We start from the raw sequence: 15,296 nt of genomic DNA, 5'->3' as shown, positions 1-15,296 counted from the left end.
GAGTTTGGCTACATTCAACGATCAGGTCCAAGTTCTGACTTTTGATCTCATGAGAACAGTTGGACAATGCACTTAATTTGATTTGCTGGATTAGCCCATTTTTATACCTTAGCACAATGCTGCAATACACACACACACACACACACACACACACACACACACACAAATCATTGATCAATCCATGCAGCAAAATAGCTTCTAGATTCAGAGGATTTGTAGAGATCTTTGCTTTGGTGCTGTCTATTCCCCCATCCCCCACCCCGAATAATGTCCTACCAGGAGCCGCAAAGTTATGTGGTTTGTAAATGTTTGGAGGTAATTCTAGAATACTCTGAATTGAAGTCGTGGCACTTTGCATTACATCCAAAAGAACAGATCACCTTTGTTGATTTCATGGTTAAAAGGTCCCTACATAGAGATTTGCAGAAGCCCTAGAAATGATGGGATGTCTCTCATTGAAGAAAAGAAAGACAAAAGAAACAAACTAGCCTTCCGGATCAAATGCATTGTCAGGAAAGTCTTTGTGATCCTGCCAAAATCTCTCTAGATGATAAGACAGCATCCTGTGAGTACAGATTCCATTTTGGGAAATGGGTATTTTGCCATTGGCTACGCCCACCATGGCAGCCATTTTGTGAGGGCAACCACATGCTCTTAAGCTTCCAAAGATGCCCATAGACCAATTTGTTTGTGAAAGAATCTGGTGAACAAAAGAAGTTCTGTGACACTTAAAGATTTATCGGAAGATAAATCAGGATCAGTCAAATGTTCTCCTGATGCTTGGTTAACCTTAACTGACTGGCTTATATCTGGATGTGGGCTAAGGCGTTGGGACAAGAATAGAAAAATAATGTAATGCTTTATAGAACTATTCAATACATAATTTTTTTAGCTAGCTTACATGGCAAAAGATGAATTCACATCTGCCCATGTACAGTGTGTCGATAGAATTTTTTAGAAATAAAGTTACAAAACCAGACCTAAGTGAAATGCAACACTGAGAACATAATGCACAATTGCTGTTACCTATTGAAAATTTCAGTCATCCAGGTTGTCCCAAAAGGGCTTTTTCAAAAGGCAACCAGACTTTCTTTGTTTTTTCCTGAAGATGTTTCACTGCTCATCCAAGAAGCTTCTTCAGTTGGATGAGAAGTGAAACATCTTCAAGGAAAAACTATGAAAGTCCAGTTGCCTTTTGAAAAAACACCTTTGGAACACACTTGCATTCCAAAAATATATTTGCCAAGAAAATATCAGGAAATCAGAAATCTGCCAAAAAAGTGTTCGTTAAAAACATTGACTAAAGAGAGAGAGAGAGAGAACTGTAACCGACATTTATGTTTCTTTATGTCAAACAAGGGTAGAAATATCTTGAAACGTCTCCATTTTGTATGTTTTGTTCAAGGACATGGACATCTTAGATTATTCTGGCAGGAAGGATTTTTCCAGAACATTCACCAAAACCAATACGGTGACCTTTTCCCTGACAGTACCCTGAAAGAAAAGAATCATATCACAAATTGTTAGCCAATTTTTAAAATTGTCCTTTTCTGATATACTCCACTACATTCTCTCTTTTACATGCCTTTCCCTTCCTCCCATCTCAACCAACCCATTCTGTGGCCACAAACCAGATGTTTTTTGGGGGGGATATTCCTCCATCTGAAAGATGATTAGTATTATTGTATTGGTAAAATCCTGAATTTCCCAAAAATTGCTTTGATCTGTCTTGAGTATAGAAGATTATGCTTTGGCTGCACTTATTTGGGATCAGGTTACTTAGCAATGAATAGCTAAGATTGTTTCACTAGAGAACAAGATCAAAAAAGCATAAGCATGTGGAACAAATCAAACATGGTTTTCCCGCAATCCCTGCAACTATATTATATATCTGAATGACAAGAAAAATTGCAATCCAGCTCAGCCTTTTACTCAATGTGTCAACAATGCCTTTGAAAGAGAACAAGTCCACTCCAAGCTGCAACCAGAATCAATATTTCCAGAGGACAAAATGTATGAATATTTGTTTACAGGGTCAACCATCAATCCAATGAGATCCTGGACAGCAAACAACATGAAAACACGAATAAAGCCAAATATATGTGTCCCAGGATAATATTGCAAGATCGAATTTGGGTCCCTCACTGGGACCAGAAGTTTTGTCTTCCGAGCTTTTTGACTCGTGCTGGATCCAATCCTCAGTGTATTTCTCTCTATTGGAATGAATAATTGTGGGAGCTTCATTCTTCTTTCAAGAAGAAATTGGACTGCCATTTGAAATGGTGTACAGCCTCCTGCTTGGGCAGGGGTTGGACTAGATGACCTACAAGGTCCCTTCCAACTCTGTTAATTTGTTAAACATATCTGTTAATGATTGAAGCCTGGGAAACGGGTCCCTTGAACAGGAATACTGATTTACTATCAGCTGATCAGATACTTAGAGACCGAGGGCTTGGAAGGCCAAGGAAACAACAGCCAATCACCAGACATCAATACACCAATCAACTAATAGGAAGGCACCACATAAATACGACTCACAGAATAGCCCAAAGTACACATTCCAGAGTAGATAGAAGTTCCCTGAGGATGGGCTTCAGAACAAGTACAAAAGCTCAAAAGTGTAAACCCCGGTAATTGACTCAGATTTGATCTTGCAACACGAAAACATATCCAATCCAGAGCATTCAGCAGGTTCTGACCAGTTCTAGAGAACCGGTAGCAGAAATTTTGAGTAGTTTGGAGAACCGGTAAATGCTACCTCTGACTGGCCTTGACCCCATCTATTTTCCGCCTCCTATTGAGTCCCAGTTGGGTCTTTTTGCTTCCCCTGCACAGGAGAACGGAGCTGGAAAGCAGGTTAGGGGAGTGGGGAGGGAATAGAGATTTTGCAGTAACCTTTCCCTGCCACACCCACCAAGCCACGCCCACCAAGGCACACCCACTAAGCAATGCCACGCCCACAGAACCAGTAGTAAAATAAATTGAATCCCACCACTGATCCAATCCATATCCAGGTTGAGGCCCCCGTTAAAATCTCAATTCCCCAAATATCTCAGGGACATGCTCCAGAATTCCCATGAATTAGCATCCTGTCCCCAATATCAATGAATAAACAATTCCTAAGCTTTCATATCAGCTTGTGTCTTCCCATCCAGATGTTTCTTCCCTTTCAGACCTTCTCCAATCCAGCCCAGATTAGAAATGCACAGCTGTTTACATCTGCTTACCTGTAATAATGACCTCATCTCCATCCTGCAGAAATGTTCGGGATTGACCATGCCCAAGATCAATACTTTTTGTCCCATTCCAGGACAGTTCCAACATGGAGCCAAAATTCTCAGGTTCCTTCAAAAGCAGAAATCAAAACAAGAAAACTGAGCATCAATGGACTATGTAACTATTGGCCTGGCCTCTGTTTTGCAGAAATTAAGGCCACTGTGGGATTTGAAGAAAGAAACTGTTGTCAATCCTTCACCATAACTTAATATTTTATTATCTGGAAGATGAGAGAGCCTGGAGATCTTGGTGTTGTTATTTTTAGCTAAAGCATATATAATCTCAGAATCATGATAGAATAAAAGCTGCTAAGAAGAATTAAGCTATATCTAAACTCTACTTTTCCTGGTAGCCTACCATTTTTTCTATCTTCCATATTTTATGTTATTTTTTTCACAGCAGTGAAGAATTATCAAGAACCCAATCTTGACAAAGCATATAGCAGGATCTACAGCAATGGCTGTTCCTACACATACTGCAACTGGGGATACTGGAAATAGAGAACAACATGTCCCATGGTACCATCTTTCCTTGATATACCACTGTCTAAGGCCTTGCTGTACAACTATAGTCATAACAAGGAATGCAGTCCTGCTGGCACTTTCTCTCTTTCTCTACCATGCTTCGATGGAGCAAAAGACAACCCAATTCCTAATGCTGAAAGCTGCAATTCCCAAGATCCGCTGTGCCCCAATCTGGAGATTATAAAGAATCTAATGAATCTGAGATTATAACGGATCTGTTGGAATGCATTTTGGAATAGTTTTAAAATCTGGGGCTCTAGGGCGATTAGATTCCTCACTGCAGGTTTAAAAGTTTAATGCAAATATTTTGATAACCGTACGATCAGTTCAATACTTACTGGCCCACTAATAGTTCCAGAGGCCAAAAGATCGCCTGGTCTGAGGTTGCAACCATTAACAGTGTGGTGAGTTAGCTGCTGTTTCATGGTCCAGTACATATGCTATGTATTAAGAAGGAGAATGATAGCCATATAGACAAATGAACACATATCAGTTTTCCATAAGTTATATGAGACATTAGATTAGAATAACTTTTTCTCTTACCTTAAAGTTTGACCTACAAATATTTCCCGGCTTGCTCATACCCTCTCCTAAAAGCAAGCAAATATTATTATTAAGGACAGTAAAGAAAGTCTGTGCCTGTTCTGACCAAGACCGTAATTAAGCACATGCTTATTTTAAAAACAATTCTTGTTTTATTGCAATGCCAGGAATTATTTTCATTCCCAGCCTGTAATGAGTCCCAAACAGTCCTTCAAGATAAACACCCACCTTTCTCTCCTGTGAAGTGCCAACAACAACAGAAGTGCCAAATGAACTATAAAAAAAAACCAGCTGAAGTACAAAGTCCACACAGAGCTTCAAGGATTAATCTGAACTGAACGAATGACTTTGCTTCCTGCAAAGGTTTCTCCATCGTTGCTCTTCCTTTATACCTTATGGAAGGTGCAATCACTTCCCAGCCTTACTCCCGAGTCCCCCCTTTTGTTTCAGCCGCTCTCGCCTTCTAGCAGCTCTGTGCACACGCACACTGGAAACAGGCTCCCCTTGTTCCTCTGCCTTGCTGCTGCCAGACTCCAGAGGCTCCAGAGTCAGCACCCCACTCCCAGATGGTCCTGGCCTGCATCAGATGTAAGACACTCATCCAAGTCTTCTTCAGACTCCCGAACCTGTCCCCGTTCTTCCCCACTGCCTGATTCCACTGCCGTCTGCACAGGCTGCCTACAAACCACAACAGTGCTCACCCTATCTTTTGAACATGATGAAGCACACGCACCAGGGAATTTTAATCTGCATAAGCACAAATTAATTATATCTGCGGGGTGTTTTTCTTTTCATACATACAGGGCACCCCCTACTGATGAATTCCATCTGAAATTCACGCAACACCTAAAATATTGTAATTGTACGTGGGGATTAACTGGGAAGACAAGGTCTAACTGCCAGGAAATTTCTCCCTCATTCTAGGTTGGATCTCTCCTTGATTAGTTTCCATCCATTGCTTCTTGTCCTGGGAGGAAGGGACATAGACTAGACTAGATGCTACCTAGTTGGGTAATGAAATGTCAAAAGAAAATAACCAAGCTCAGAGAGCACCAAGGACCCCTCATTTCAATCCTGTGCTAGAATATTCACCTTCATTGAGACTAGATAACCGTCATACAAAAGGAAGGTCAGTGCATAGAAGGAAAAGGGGCATGGGAAGCCCTTCAGGAGAGAGACCCTCCCTAGTTCTCTAGGAAGTAAAAGGAAAGGAGGGGAGAAGCATTTTCATTTTCTTGCAAGATTCTATTATTGTGACCCTACAATAAAAATTGTGTTAGTGATGATGGTTTGTGCTGTTTCTGAACTACATCAAAGGGCTGGCATATATCTAGGTAGTAACCGGGTGGAGGTAGTTCCAAGCAAGAATCCTGATCTCTGAGATCAAGTACATAGGTTCAAGACATGTTTTCATGTCATTATCTTGGGTTTCATGGATTTGCTTCTTTGGAGTACCCCAAGTTATAAACTGACTTGGATCCACAACATACATACCTTTTATAGCAACGAAGAGGTTTATGTCAAAAGTATATGGCTGATCATCACAAAGGTAAGGCAGGGGCTTGGGGTCCTTGAAAGAATATAAGAAATATCATTCTCTCTAACAGCAAGCATGGTGCGGTGGCCTACAGGTGGAGTTCTCGCCTCATAATCAGGAGGCTGTGAGTTCGAGGCAGATGTTTCTCTTTCTGGGCACAATGAGAATATATCTGCTGAACAAAACTCCACATTGGTGACAGGAAGGGCATCAGGCCAGTAAACACTCAGCTCCATTCAGTTACTTGACTCCACCCCACAAGGGATTATGGGATCATTAAAAGAACAGACTTCTAACAGAAGTCTAACAGACTTCTAATAATTTATTGTTCATGCAACACTCGGAAGGAGAAACCAACCAAGCACCTTTTTCCCTTTTATTTTTATATTATTGTAACTCTTGATACATGATATTGTTTCAGTGAAGTGATGTTTGTGTAAATGTAGGAGAAGGATAGGCAGAGTCTGGAGTGGAGTCAAGAGAGAAATCAGCCTGGAATCATTACATTCCTACAAGCGATCCAACTCCAGGCCCTCTTGAATTCGAGTTGCTCTTATCTAATGCCAATGAGTGCTGATTGTTAACTAGATTCTTTACATGAGCAATAAATCAGCTTAACTAAAACATAACAGGTGGTCCTGATTCTTTGTCTGACAATAAAACAATTATAGATAATTAGCATTCTATTGTTTAAAAAGCTTAAGACGCTGAGAGCAGAGCACCAGTTACAGGTTTGTCAGTATTAGTTGTAATTTAGGATGTCAATATTTCAAGCATAGTATTATTTAGCTTTCCAAATAAGGTTAAGAATAACATTAGAGAAAGAAAAAGAAATGGTGCAACTCATATACAAAGCATTAAGGTGAAGGTTCCCCTCGCACATACATACTAGTCATTTCTAGCTCTAAGGTGTTCATCTCTGTTACAAAGCTGAAGAGCCAGTGCTGTCTGAAGACATCTCTATGGTCATGTGGCTGTCATGACTAAACCCCAAAGGCGCATGGAACGCTGTGACCTTCCCACTAAAGTGGTCCCTATTTTTCTACTTGCATTTTTTCATGCTTTCAAACTGCTAGGTGGGCAGAAGCTAGGACAAGGAACGAGAGCTCACTCCATAATGTGGTGTTAGGGATTCGAACCGCTGAACTGCTGACCTTCTGTCTTAGTCACTGAGCCACTGCTTACACATATAATTACTAATATAAAGTATTAGTTACATGTTAATAGTTTCAATCTTAAGCTGATTATGGAATATTGAAACATTGTACTGTGCATATGTATATGTATGAACACATTTTGGATTAGTATAATTGTATGAAACTAAACTGAATTTTGGGGAGACAATATCTCCCCAAAGTGGTAGGGTCTGGTATCTTGACTACTTTAAGTTCAGAGTGGAGTGTCCTGTGTTTACACTTTCTACCAACCTGGATAGGATTTGGCAGTGCAAAAGGCATCAGAGCTTCCATTGTGACAACCCATGGAGAGATAGTGGTGCCAAAACTCTTGCCCAGGAAAGGACCTAGGGGGACATACTCCCACTTCTGAATGTCACGAGCTAAAGAAGGAGAAAAAAGCAGAAAAACCTTCAGGATGAAATCGTATCCATATCACAATTGTGTCTAAAAACTCTAATCTGTTTGTGAGCAATTGAGTTCTGAGTTCCATAACCCCATCACATCAGAAAAAGAACAAGGAACATAGTTTCACATGGAGAGCAGAACATAATGTTACACATGTTTGAAGATTTCCAACTCTCTGCATAGATCCCTAGAAATAGGTTACATTAATCTAGAAATCCTTGCTTCTGATGGCATAGATTCGGTTAATCAGTGGAACAACATACCTTCAGAAGTTGTGGGTGCTCCAATCTGGAGATATTTAAGAAGAGATAGCAATTTTTCTGATATGAAATAGGGTTGGCTAACCTTTTTGGGCTCCTGGGCCAAAAATTGTGTGCACTTTTGCGTGCATGCATTTGCATGCCAGCACCCCAACGCATGCACGCGCAATCCCCCCACCGCTGCCCACTTACATGCACTGTGCCTCACAGCTGATTTTTGGCCAGTTTGAGGCCTTTTTCAGCCTCCCAGAGGCTTTAAAAAAGCCTCTGCAGGCTTTTCAGGCTGAATAATACGACCGTTTTGTCACTTCTGGTATTATAGGAAGTGACAAAAGGGGCCTATTATTCATCCCGCAAAGCCTGCAGAGGCTTTTTTCAAGCCTCTGGGAGGCCGAAAAAGGCCTCAAACCAGCTGAAAATCAGTTGTGAGGCACGCGCATGCGCAGTGAGGTAAGTTTGCATGTGGCTTGCGTGCTGGCACAAATGGCTCTGCATGCCACCTGTGGCACATGTGCCATAGGTTCACCATCACGGATATAGGGTCTCCTGTCTGAGCAGGGGGTTGGACTAGAAGACCTCCAAGTTCCCTTTCAACTCTGTTATTCTGTTAGCTATTAGAAGACACTAAGTTCTATCTATCTACATGATTGCTAGATAGACCATCATTTAAAAAGCCAAGCATTATCTAAAAATCCTCAGTCAAAATAATAGCTTGGTATTAAACTGAATATGGTGAATGACAATTATACACAGCAGTTCCATAACACCAAAACTGAATGTCTCAGTATCCTAAGCTTTTAAAATGTTACTGGAAGTTCCCGGACAATTATTAATTAACTCTTTGCACAGGTATAAGCATTGGGTCCCTAGATACCTTTCCTGATACCTATTATATTCTCTGTTTCAGAAGATTTTTTAAAAATAAGATACTATATTTTTTTAAAGAAAGAGAAGATGTCAAAGGAACTTGTATCTACAGTAACTTCTACATCCACCCGTCAGTTATAAAAATTGGATCTTTTGCTTTACTTTGTTCTTTTATTTATTTATACACTGATGTAGTTGCACAGCTTCCAGCCAAATCTGGATGGTTTGCAGTCAAATCTAGAGCAAATCTTGTAAGATCTGCCTTATGCTGGCCTAAGGTCTACCATCAAAGGAATAAGATTAATGGTGCATTACCACTCCAGTCATTCATGAGCACCATTCCAAAGATGTGTTTGTGAGCTTCACCAATGGGGATGGGTGCTCCAAGCTTGTTTCCAGGCCCTACAAAAAATGCCTGGAAAAGGTAGAAGGAAACTTTGTCAGGCATATCAGAAAAGTATATCGAAAGCATATGTTCAGACAACTGACCTGGAGATTAAAGAGAAGGGCTCTTGAGAATTGTCCCAAAGGTGTTTTTTTCAGGAGGCAATTGGACTTTCTTGTTTTTTTTTTCTTTGAAGATGTTTAGCTTCTCATCCAAGAAGCTTCTTCGGCTCTGACTGGATAGTGAGGGAATAGAAGGATGTATATTCCTTGCACACAGCTGGTCATTTGCATTTTTTTAGAGGGTTGTTGAGGCCACTTGGAGGTTTTTCTGTGTTCTCAGGACACTTGAACAGTGCAAATGGTTCCTGTAGTTTGCAATTTTTCCTCTGGAAATCCTGAGGACACAGATAAACCAAGGATTCAGTTGGATCGGATGGATGCATTGATGCAGTTTCCCTATAAAAACGTATTTCATATGCTGTCTGCCTCTGTATTTCAAGCATAGACATCGCACAAGAAACATAAGGGATAAAAAGACTTTTAGCTATACAATTTGGGATGAACACTTTTGGAATGGTGTGGGAGCAGGAATGGATTTCTAGAGGGGGGAAAATTGCAGACTACAGAAACCAGGAGCACCACTCAGGTGATCCCGAGGACAAAGATAAAACTCCAAGTGGCCTCAATGACCCTCAAAAAGAATGCAAATGATCAGTTGTCTGCAAGGAATATAAATCCTTCCATTTCCCCTTATCCTATCAGCGCTGAAGAAGCTCTTGGATGAGAAGTGAAACGTCTTCAAAGAAAAAAAGGAAGTCCAGTTGCTTCCTGAAAAAGCACCTTTGGGATAACCATGATCTGGATGACTGAGAGTCTCTACAGGCTCTTGAGAATTCTCAATCAGAAATCTCAACAGATAAGAATGGAATGAAGAAGCAACATTATGTGTATTATGAATCTTTTCTGTAATCCCTGCCTAATCAACTGCAGAAATCAATTATCAATTATCCAGATCCTAGCATTTCTGAGATCCCTTTTTCTGTTCCCCACACCAGAGGTGGTATTCAGCAAGATTCTGACCAGTTCTGGAGAACCGGTAGCAGAAATTTTGAGTAGTTTGGAGAACCGGTAGAGGAAATTGGCTGGGTCTTCTTTTGTTAGTGGGGTGGGGAGGGAATGGGGATTTCACAGTATCCTTCCCCTGCCACACCCAAGCCGCACCCACCAAGCCACACCACATCCACCATGCCACACCCATGGAGCTGGTAGTAAATTTTTTTGAATCCCACCACTGCCTCACACCTCTACACTCCACTGCAAATTATACAATGGAGGATCCAGAAATGACTATCATTTTATTTTGCTCCTGGGTGGAGGTCTTTTGTTCTTCTGCTGCGTTAAATTGCCATGTTTACAAAATGCTCTTATTGCTTTGGTTAATTTAGATCAAGTTGTAGTCATATGTACGTTGTTAGATCGGGTAGATCGGTCCCATAGAGACCCGAGACCAAAGTGAACAGTCAGCTCTTTATTGAACATACAGTTCTGTCCAAGACCTGCGATTTGCAGCGGCTCTTCATATAGAGCTAGCGTGTGGCTCGGCGGCCAATGACATCGCTTTGAATCTCCCGTGATCGGCTCGGCCAATCACGGTAGATTCTTAGCACACCAATCACGGCCGCTTAGTCGGCCAATCAGGTTGCGGTCCGTGCGGACCAATCAGAATTCAGGATTTGGTGAATGTTAATATAGAACACCCCTCCCCTCTTGGTTTCATCCGACGGAGCATGGTGATGTAGTCGTGCAGGTAGGCAGGGCTTTGTACTTGCCTAGTTGACTTGTGCATTTCAGTAGGTGTCTTTTCATTGACCGGTTTGGACGGGCTCCATGTCGCTCTCAAACCCTTCGATGGAACCGCCTGGAATGGTGAGCCGGGCCCATGGCTGCAACTCCCACCCAGTCTACCTGGGTCGGTCGAGTTGTCGGCTCCGCCGTTCCCGCCTGGTCTCTCCAGGCTGGTTGAGCTGGCCCGGCTGCTCCTTCCCGGTGAAGCTCCTGTCTGCAACGGCTTGAGGTCTACTGGTGAGTATGGCTGGTTTATTGTTTGGGTTTGGCTTGTTCTGGTTGGGGGGTGTTCTGCTTGCGTTGTAGGCCTTTCCTCTTCCCCTTGTTTGGCATTTGGGGTTTCCCCCCCTTCTGGTTTCTTCGTTAGTGGTTGTTTGCGGTGTGCTGTCAGCGGCTAGTCTTGATCGTAGCTGGTCAATGTGCCACTTCCAGCTTTGTCTGTCGGTGGTTTGCAGTTGGTACAACCGGGGGCCCATTATCTGGGTTATCTGTGCCAGTACCCAGAGTGGGTCTCCCATAAAAATTTTTGCATAGACGGTGTCTCCGATGTTAAATGTTCGATGTTTACTGGACGAGCCTGGGGGTCGTCTCCGAGTTGTACACGGGGTGCAATTGGTCTAGTGGGGACCTTAGTTTCCTACCCATAAGTAGTTCTGCTGGGCTTTTATTTGTGGTTGTGTTGGGTGTGATGTGTTGTATGAGCAGCATTCTATTTATTTTTTCTTGTATGTCGCTGGTTTCTATTTTTTGTACGGATTTTTTTGTGTACTGAACCATTCGCTCCACCTGCCCATTCGCTGCCGGATGAGCGGACGATGTTAAGGCATGCCTTATACCTCATTCGGCCAGGTATTTTTCCAATGCTAATGCCGTAAACTGTGGTCCGTTGTCCGACACTAGCACATCTGGCAACCCGTGTGTGGCGAAAAGTTTATTCAGTTTTTTTATGACGGCTTCTATTGTTGTGGTTTTCATGGTGCTTACTTCCAGCCAGTTGGAGTAAGCATCTACTATGACCAGGAATGTGTGTCCCTTGGTGGGCCCGGCAAAATCTATGTGGATTCGTGACCAGGGGCCTCTAGGGGTTTCCCATTCCAGGACTGGTGCGGCGGGGGAGTGGATCGCGTTTCCTGGCACCTTTTGCATGCGGCCACCCACGTCTCGATTTGTTTGTCCATCCCTGGCCACCAAGCATAACTTCTGGCCAGGGCTTTCATCTTTTTTTAAAAAAACAAATTTTATTAATTTTCAAAGAGAGTACACAGACAAACAAAACATAAGACATAAGAACATAGAACATCTTTTCTAAAAACTGTTTAACAAAACAATTAAGACATCTCATTTAAGTACAACATAGTTCTAAATTATCACGTTTCCACACACAATTTAATATGCATCTTATATATTCAACTCCATATCTTATTACTGTTTTCCAACTTCTCACTGTTTCTTCCTTTATTTCTGTTCAATTTTATTCATTAAACTTATACTTTCATGTATTTCATATTACTATATTTCATATTATTACTATTTCATATGTTCTTATCCAACATCATTACTCCTCAATAAACAAACATAAACTAACAAAACACATAACATAAAAACATAAAACTTCTTTTTAGAAAGTGGCTTAACCCCGGGTTATAACTTTTTGTACAGACATAAATCAAATTCATGCTCACCTTATATACTATTTCGTATCTTATTTAACATTCTATATTTTCCATATATCTTCTCCCCTCTTTTCACTCTCTTAATTCTATTTTATTTATTTAATTTCAATTTAAATCATTATACTTGTATCTTTTGTCCGTTCTTTTTCAATTATCCATTTATCTTTCTCTTTAACACAAACTTTTTCCTGTAGTGACTGGTTGAAGTATGATACCTTTCTATTTTCCCCCCAAATTTAACACTTAAAATAATACATAGTTTCTATTCTGATTCTGCTTAGTACATTCTACATAACATTTTAAAATATAAAGATCTTATAGTATATTAAAAATAAGGTTCCATAACAAATTAGTTAATTAAACTAATTACACATTACACATTCCCTAGAGTATTCTATTAACAAATACTAAAATACAATCTTGTGTACTTTTGCAGAATCTCTTTTTAGATTATGTTTCACCCTTTATCTCTGAAAAAAAAATTGTTTATTAACATCTTGTTTTAAGCCTTTATAACTTCCCTTCCTTCCTTGTCAAATCTAACCTTTTTACCCCCCCTCAATCTCCAGCTTTTTAGTCTCCCCTCTCTGTTGTATTCCTCTTTTCTGTTGCTTTCTATCATATCGATTTTTCACCTTACTTTTCCCTTTCTTGGTTGTTTTTTTAGAACTTAAATTCTTCGTTTTCTTCTCCTTTTTACCCTTTTTTAAAATCATATGTCCATTAAAGATGGCTTCTTCTTCATCATCCCAGCCTTTTTCTTGTTGCATTTCCTGATAAGTAGAAATCACCATTTCTAAAAAGCAAAGGATAGATCCAAAAGAGCCCTTGCCTTCTTCTTCCTCTTCTCTTAATTTTTCAAATTGCATTTTCAGTTCTTCAACAGATACCATTGTGAAAGAAATTTTTTTTTTTTAAACAATCCAAATGTTTTCTTAGTCTTTCAAAAGATAGTTAAGGTCCCAAAGTCATCAAGCAATCAAACTCAGCGCAATCAGCACAGTCTGTTTCACTTTCTTCTACTTTCTCTTCCTGGGGCAGAATTCAATTACACAATTCCAAGGTATTTTTTGGAAGTTTTATTGTGATTTAATCTCTAATCTTATAAAACTTCAAGCAGTCTCCTTCAACAAACATTAGTATAAATCATTTACCTCTCTTCCTTCCCACTTAAAGCAAAAAGATTTTAATTTTTAAATATCAGTGTTTAGAAATCTAATGTCCCCTTGGCTTCAATTTTGAAAGTTAGTACCTTCTGCTGCCAAAGCGGGTATTTCCGATTTCCATCTGCTGTCTCCATGGGAAGGAAAGTGAGGAGAAAAAAAACTTTCCCCTTACTTTCCACTGCAGCTTAACGATCTTCTGGGAAACAATATATCACTTAAAAGGCCAAAGTTCCAGGGTATTCAGATGTTAATTGTCGTCCTGGTTCAGCCAAAAGCTTTCTCTGTCTTCACTTCCTTCTGCACATAACTTGTCCGGCTGAGAGGTTCTTTGTGATGGCCATTTCTGACCGTCGCTCCACCACCTTTGGAAAAGGGAGTTAAGCCGGCTGGGAAGGGGGGGTGCGATATCTCCCGAACCCTGCCCGGATCTCCCCTCTCTTCAGTTATCCCTACAGGATAACTATAGCCTCCTAATCCAGTTGGATCGAAGGCACTCCAGCAGTGAGCACAGCAGGGATCGCACACAAACACGAATTCCTGCTGCCTCCGAAGCCTGACAAACCGGAAACCGGCCAGGGCTTTCATCTTGACGATGCCCAGGTGCCCCTCATGCAACATGGCTAGTACCCTTTTTTGTAAGTTCTCTGGTATCACCACCCAGTCTCCCCAGAGTATACACCCCTTCTGCAAGAAAAGTTTGGTTTGTCGGTTCCTGAAGGCTTTGAAGTGTTCGTTTCCGTCGCTTTCTGGCCATCCTTTCTCTACCCAGCTCAAGACTCGTGCCAGCCGCTTGTCTTTATTTGTTTCTCGGGCAATGTCTGGCGCGGTCAGGAGTGGGCTGGGTAAAGTCTCTATCTGCAGGGTTGTTGTTGTGGGTGCTGGGTCATCCTCTAGGTCTGGTAGGGGGGAACGGCTCAGTGCGTCTGCGTGCAAGATGTCCTTGCCGGGCCGGTGTGTCAGCTGGTAACTGTAGGCGGCAAGGAACTCGGACCACCTTGTCATCCTGGGTGACAGGATGTTCGGGGTGGCTTTGTTCCCTGCCAGTATCCCTAGTAGTGGTTTGGAATCGGTAATGATTGAAAAGGTCCTACCATAGAGATACTCATGGAACCTTTTCACTCCGGAGATGATCGCTAGGGCTTCCTTGTCCAGCTGGCTGTAGTTTCTTTGCGGCTTGGACGGCGTTCTCGAAAAGAAGGCGATGGGTGCTTCTTTCCCGTCCGGTAACGTGTGGCTGAGGATCGCCCCGACGCCAAAGGGCGATGCGTTGCATGTTACCGTCAGCGGCAGGGTCTCGCTATATTGAATGAGGACTGCGTCAGACGTTAGTAGGTTTTTGGTCTGTTGGAATGCGTTTTCCTCCCGCTTCCCCCAAGTCCAGGCGGCCATTTTGTCCAACAGCCTATGCAAAGGTTCCGCCGTGGTCACCTTTTGGGGTAGGAAAACATTATAAAAGTTAATAAGTCCCAAAAACGCCTGCAGTTCTGCCTTGTTTTTTGGTCTAGGGGCTTCCTTGATGGCTCTGAGATTTTTTTCGGTGGGGTGGATTCCGTGCTTGTCTAGGAGATACCCCAGAAATTCGACCCACTCAGTGCAGAGTTGGCATTTCCCCTTTTTAAGTTTAAGGCCAGAGTC

General features: G+C 41.7%; 1 protein-coding gene across 1 annotated transcript in view; it reads right to left on the bottom strand.

Moving 5' to 3' along the window:
* Positions 1-1,320: 1,320 nt before the first annotated feature.
* The window catches only part of FAH (fumarylacetoacetate hydrolase), a 29,648-nt gene continuing 15,672 nt past the window's right edge, over positions 1,321-15,296 (bottom strand). The window contains exons 8-14 of the mRNA XM_026709574.2: positions 8,906-9,005; positions 7,308-7,438; positions 5,838-5,913; positions 4,344-4,390; positions 4,139-4,240; positions 3,228-3,345; positions 1,321-1,494 (exon numbers count right to left, since the gene is read on the bottom strand). Of these exons, the coding sequence (XP_026565359.1) occupies positions 1,418-1,494; positions 3,228-3,345; positions 4,139-4,240; positions 4,344-4,390; positions 5,838-5,913; positions 7,308-7,438; positions 8,906-9,005 (651 nt within the window). The 3' untranslated portion in view covers positions 1,321-1,417. The remainder of the gene's footprint in view (positions 1,495-3,227; positions 3,346-4,138; positions 4,241-4,343; positions 4,391-5,837; positions 5,914-7,307; positions 7,439-8,905; positions 9,006-15,296) is intronic.

Source organism: Pseudonaja textilis, chromosome 13 (assembly GCF_049901715.1).
Source record: "Pseudonaja textilis isolate UNSWEBS1 chromosome 13, rPseTex1.2, whole genome shotgun sequence".
Taxonomy (NCBI): Eukaryota; Metazoa; Chordata; class Lepidosauria; order Squamata; family Elapidae; genus Pseudonaja; species Pseudonaja textilis.
Note: the sequence above shows the minus strand (reverse complement) of the source record. Positions and strands in the feature narration are given on the sequence as shown.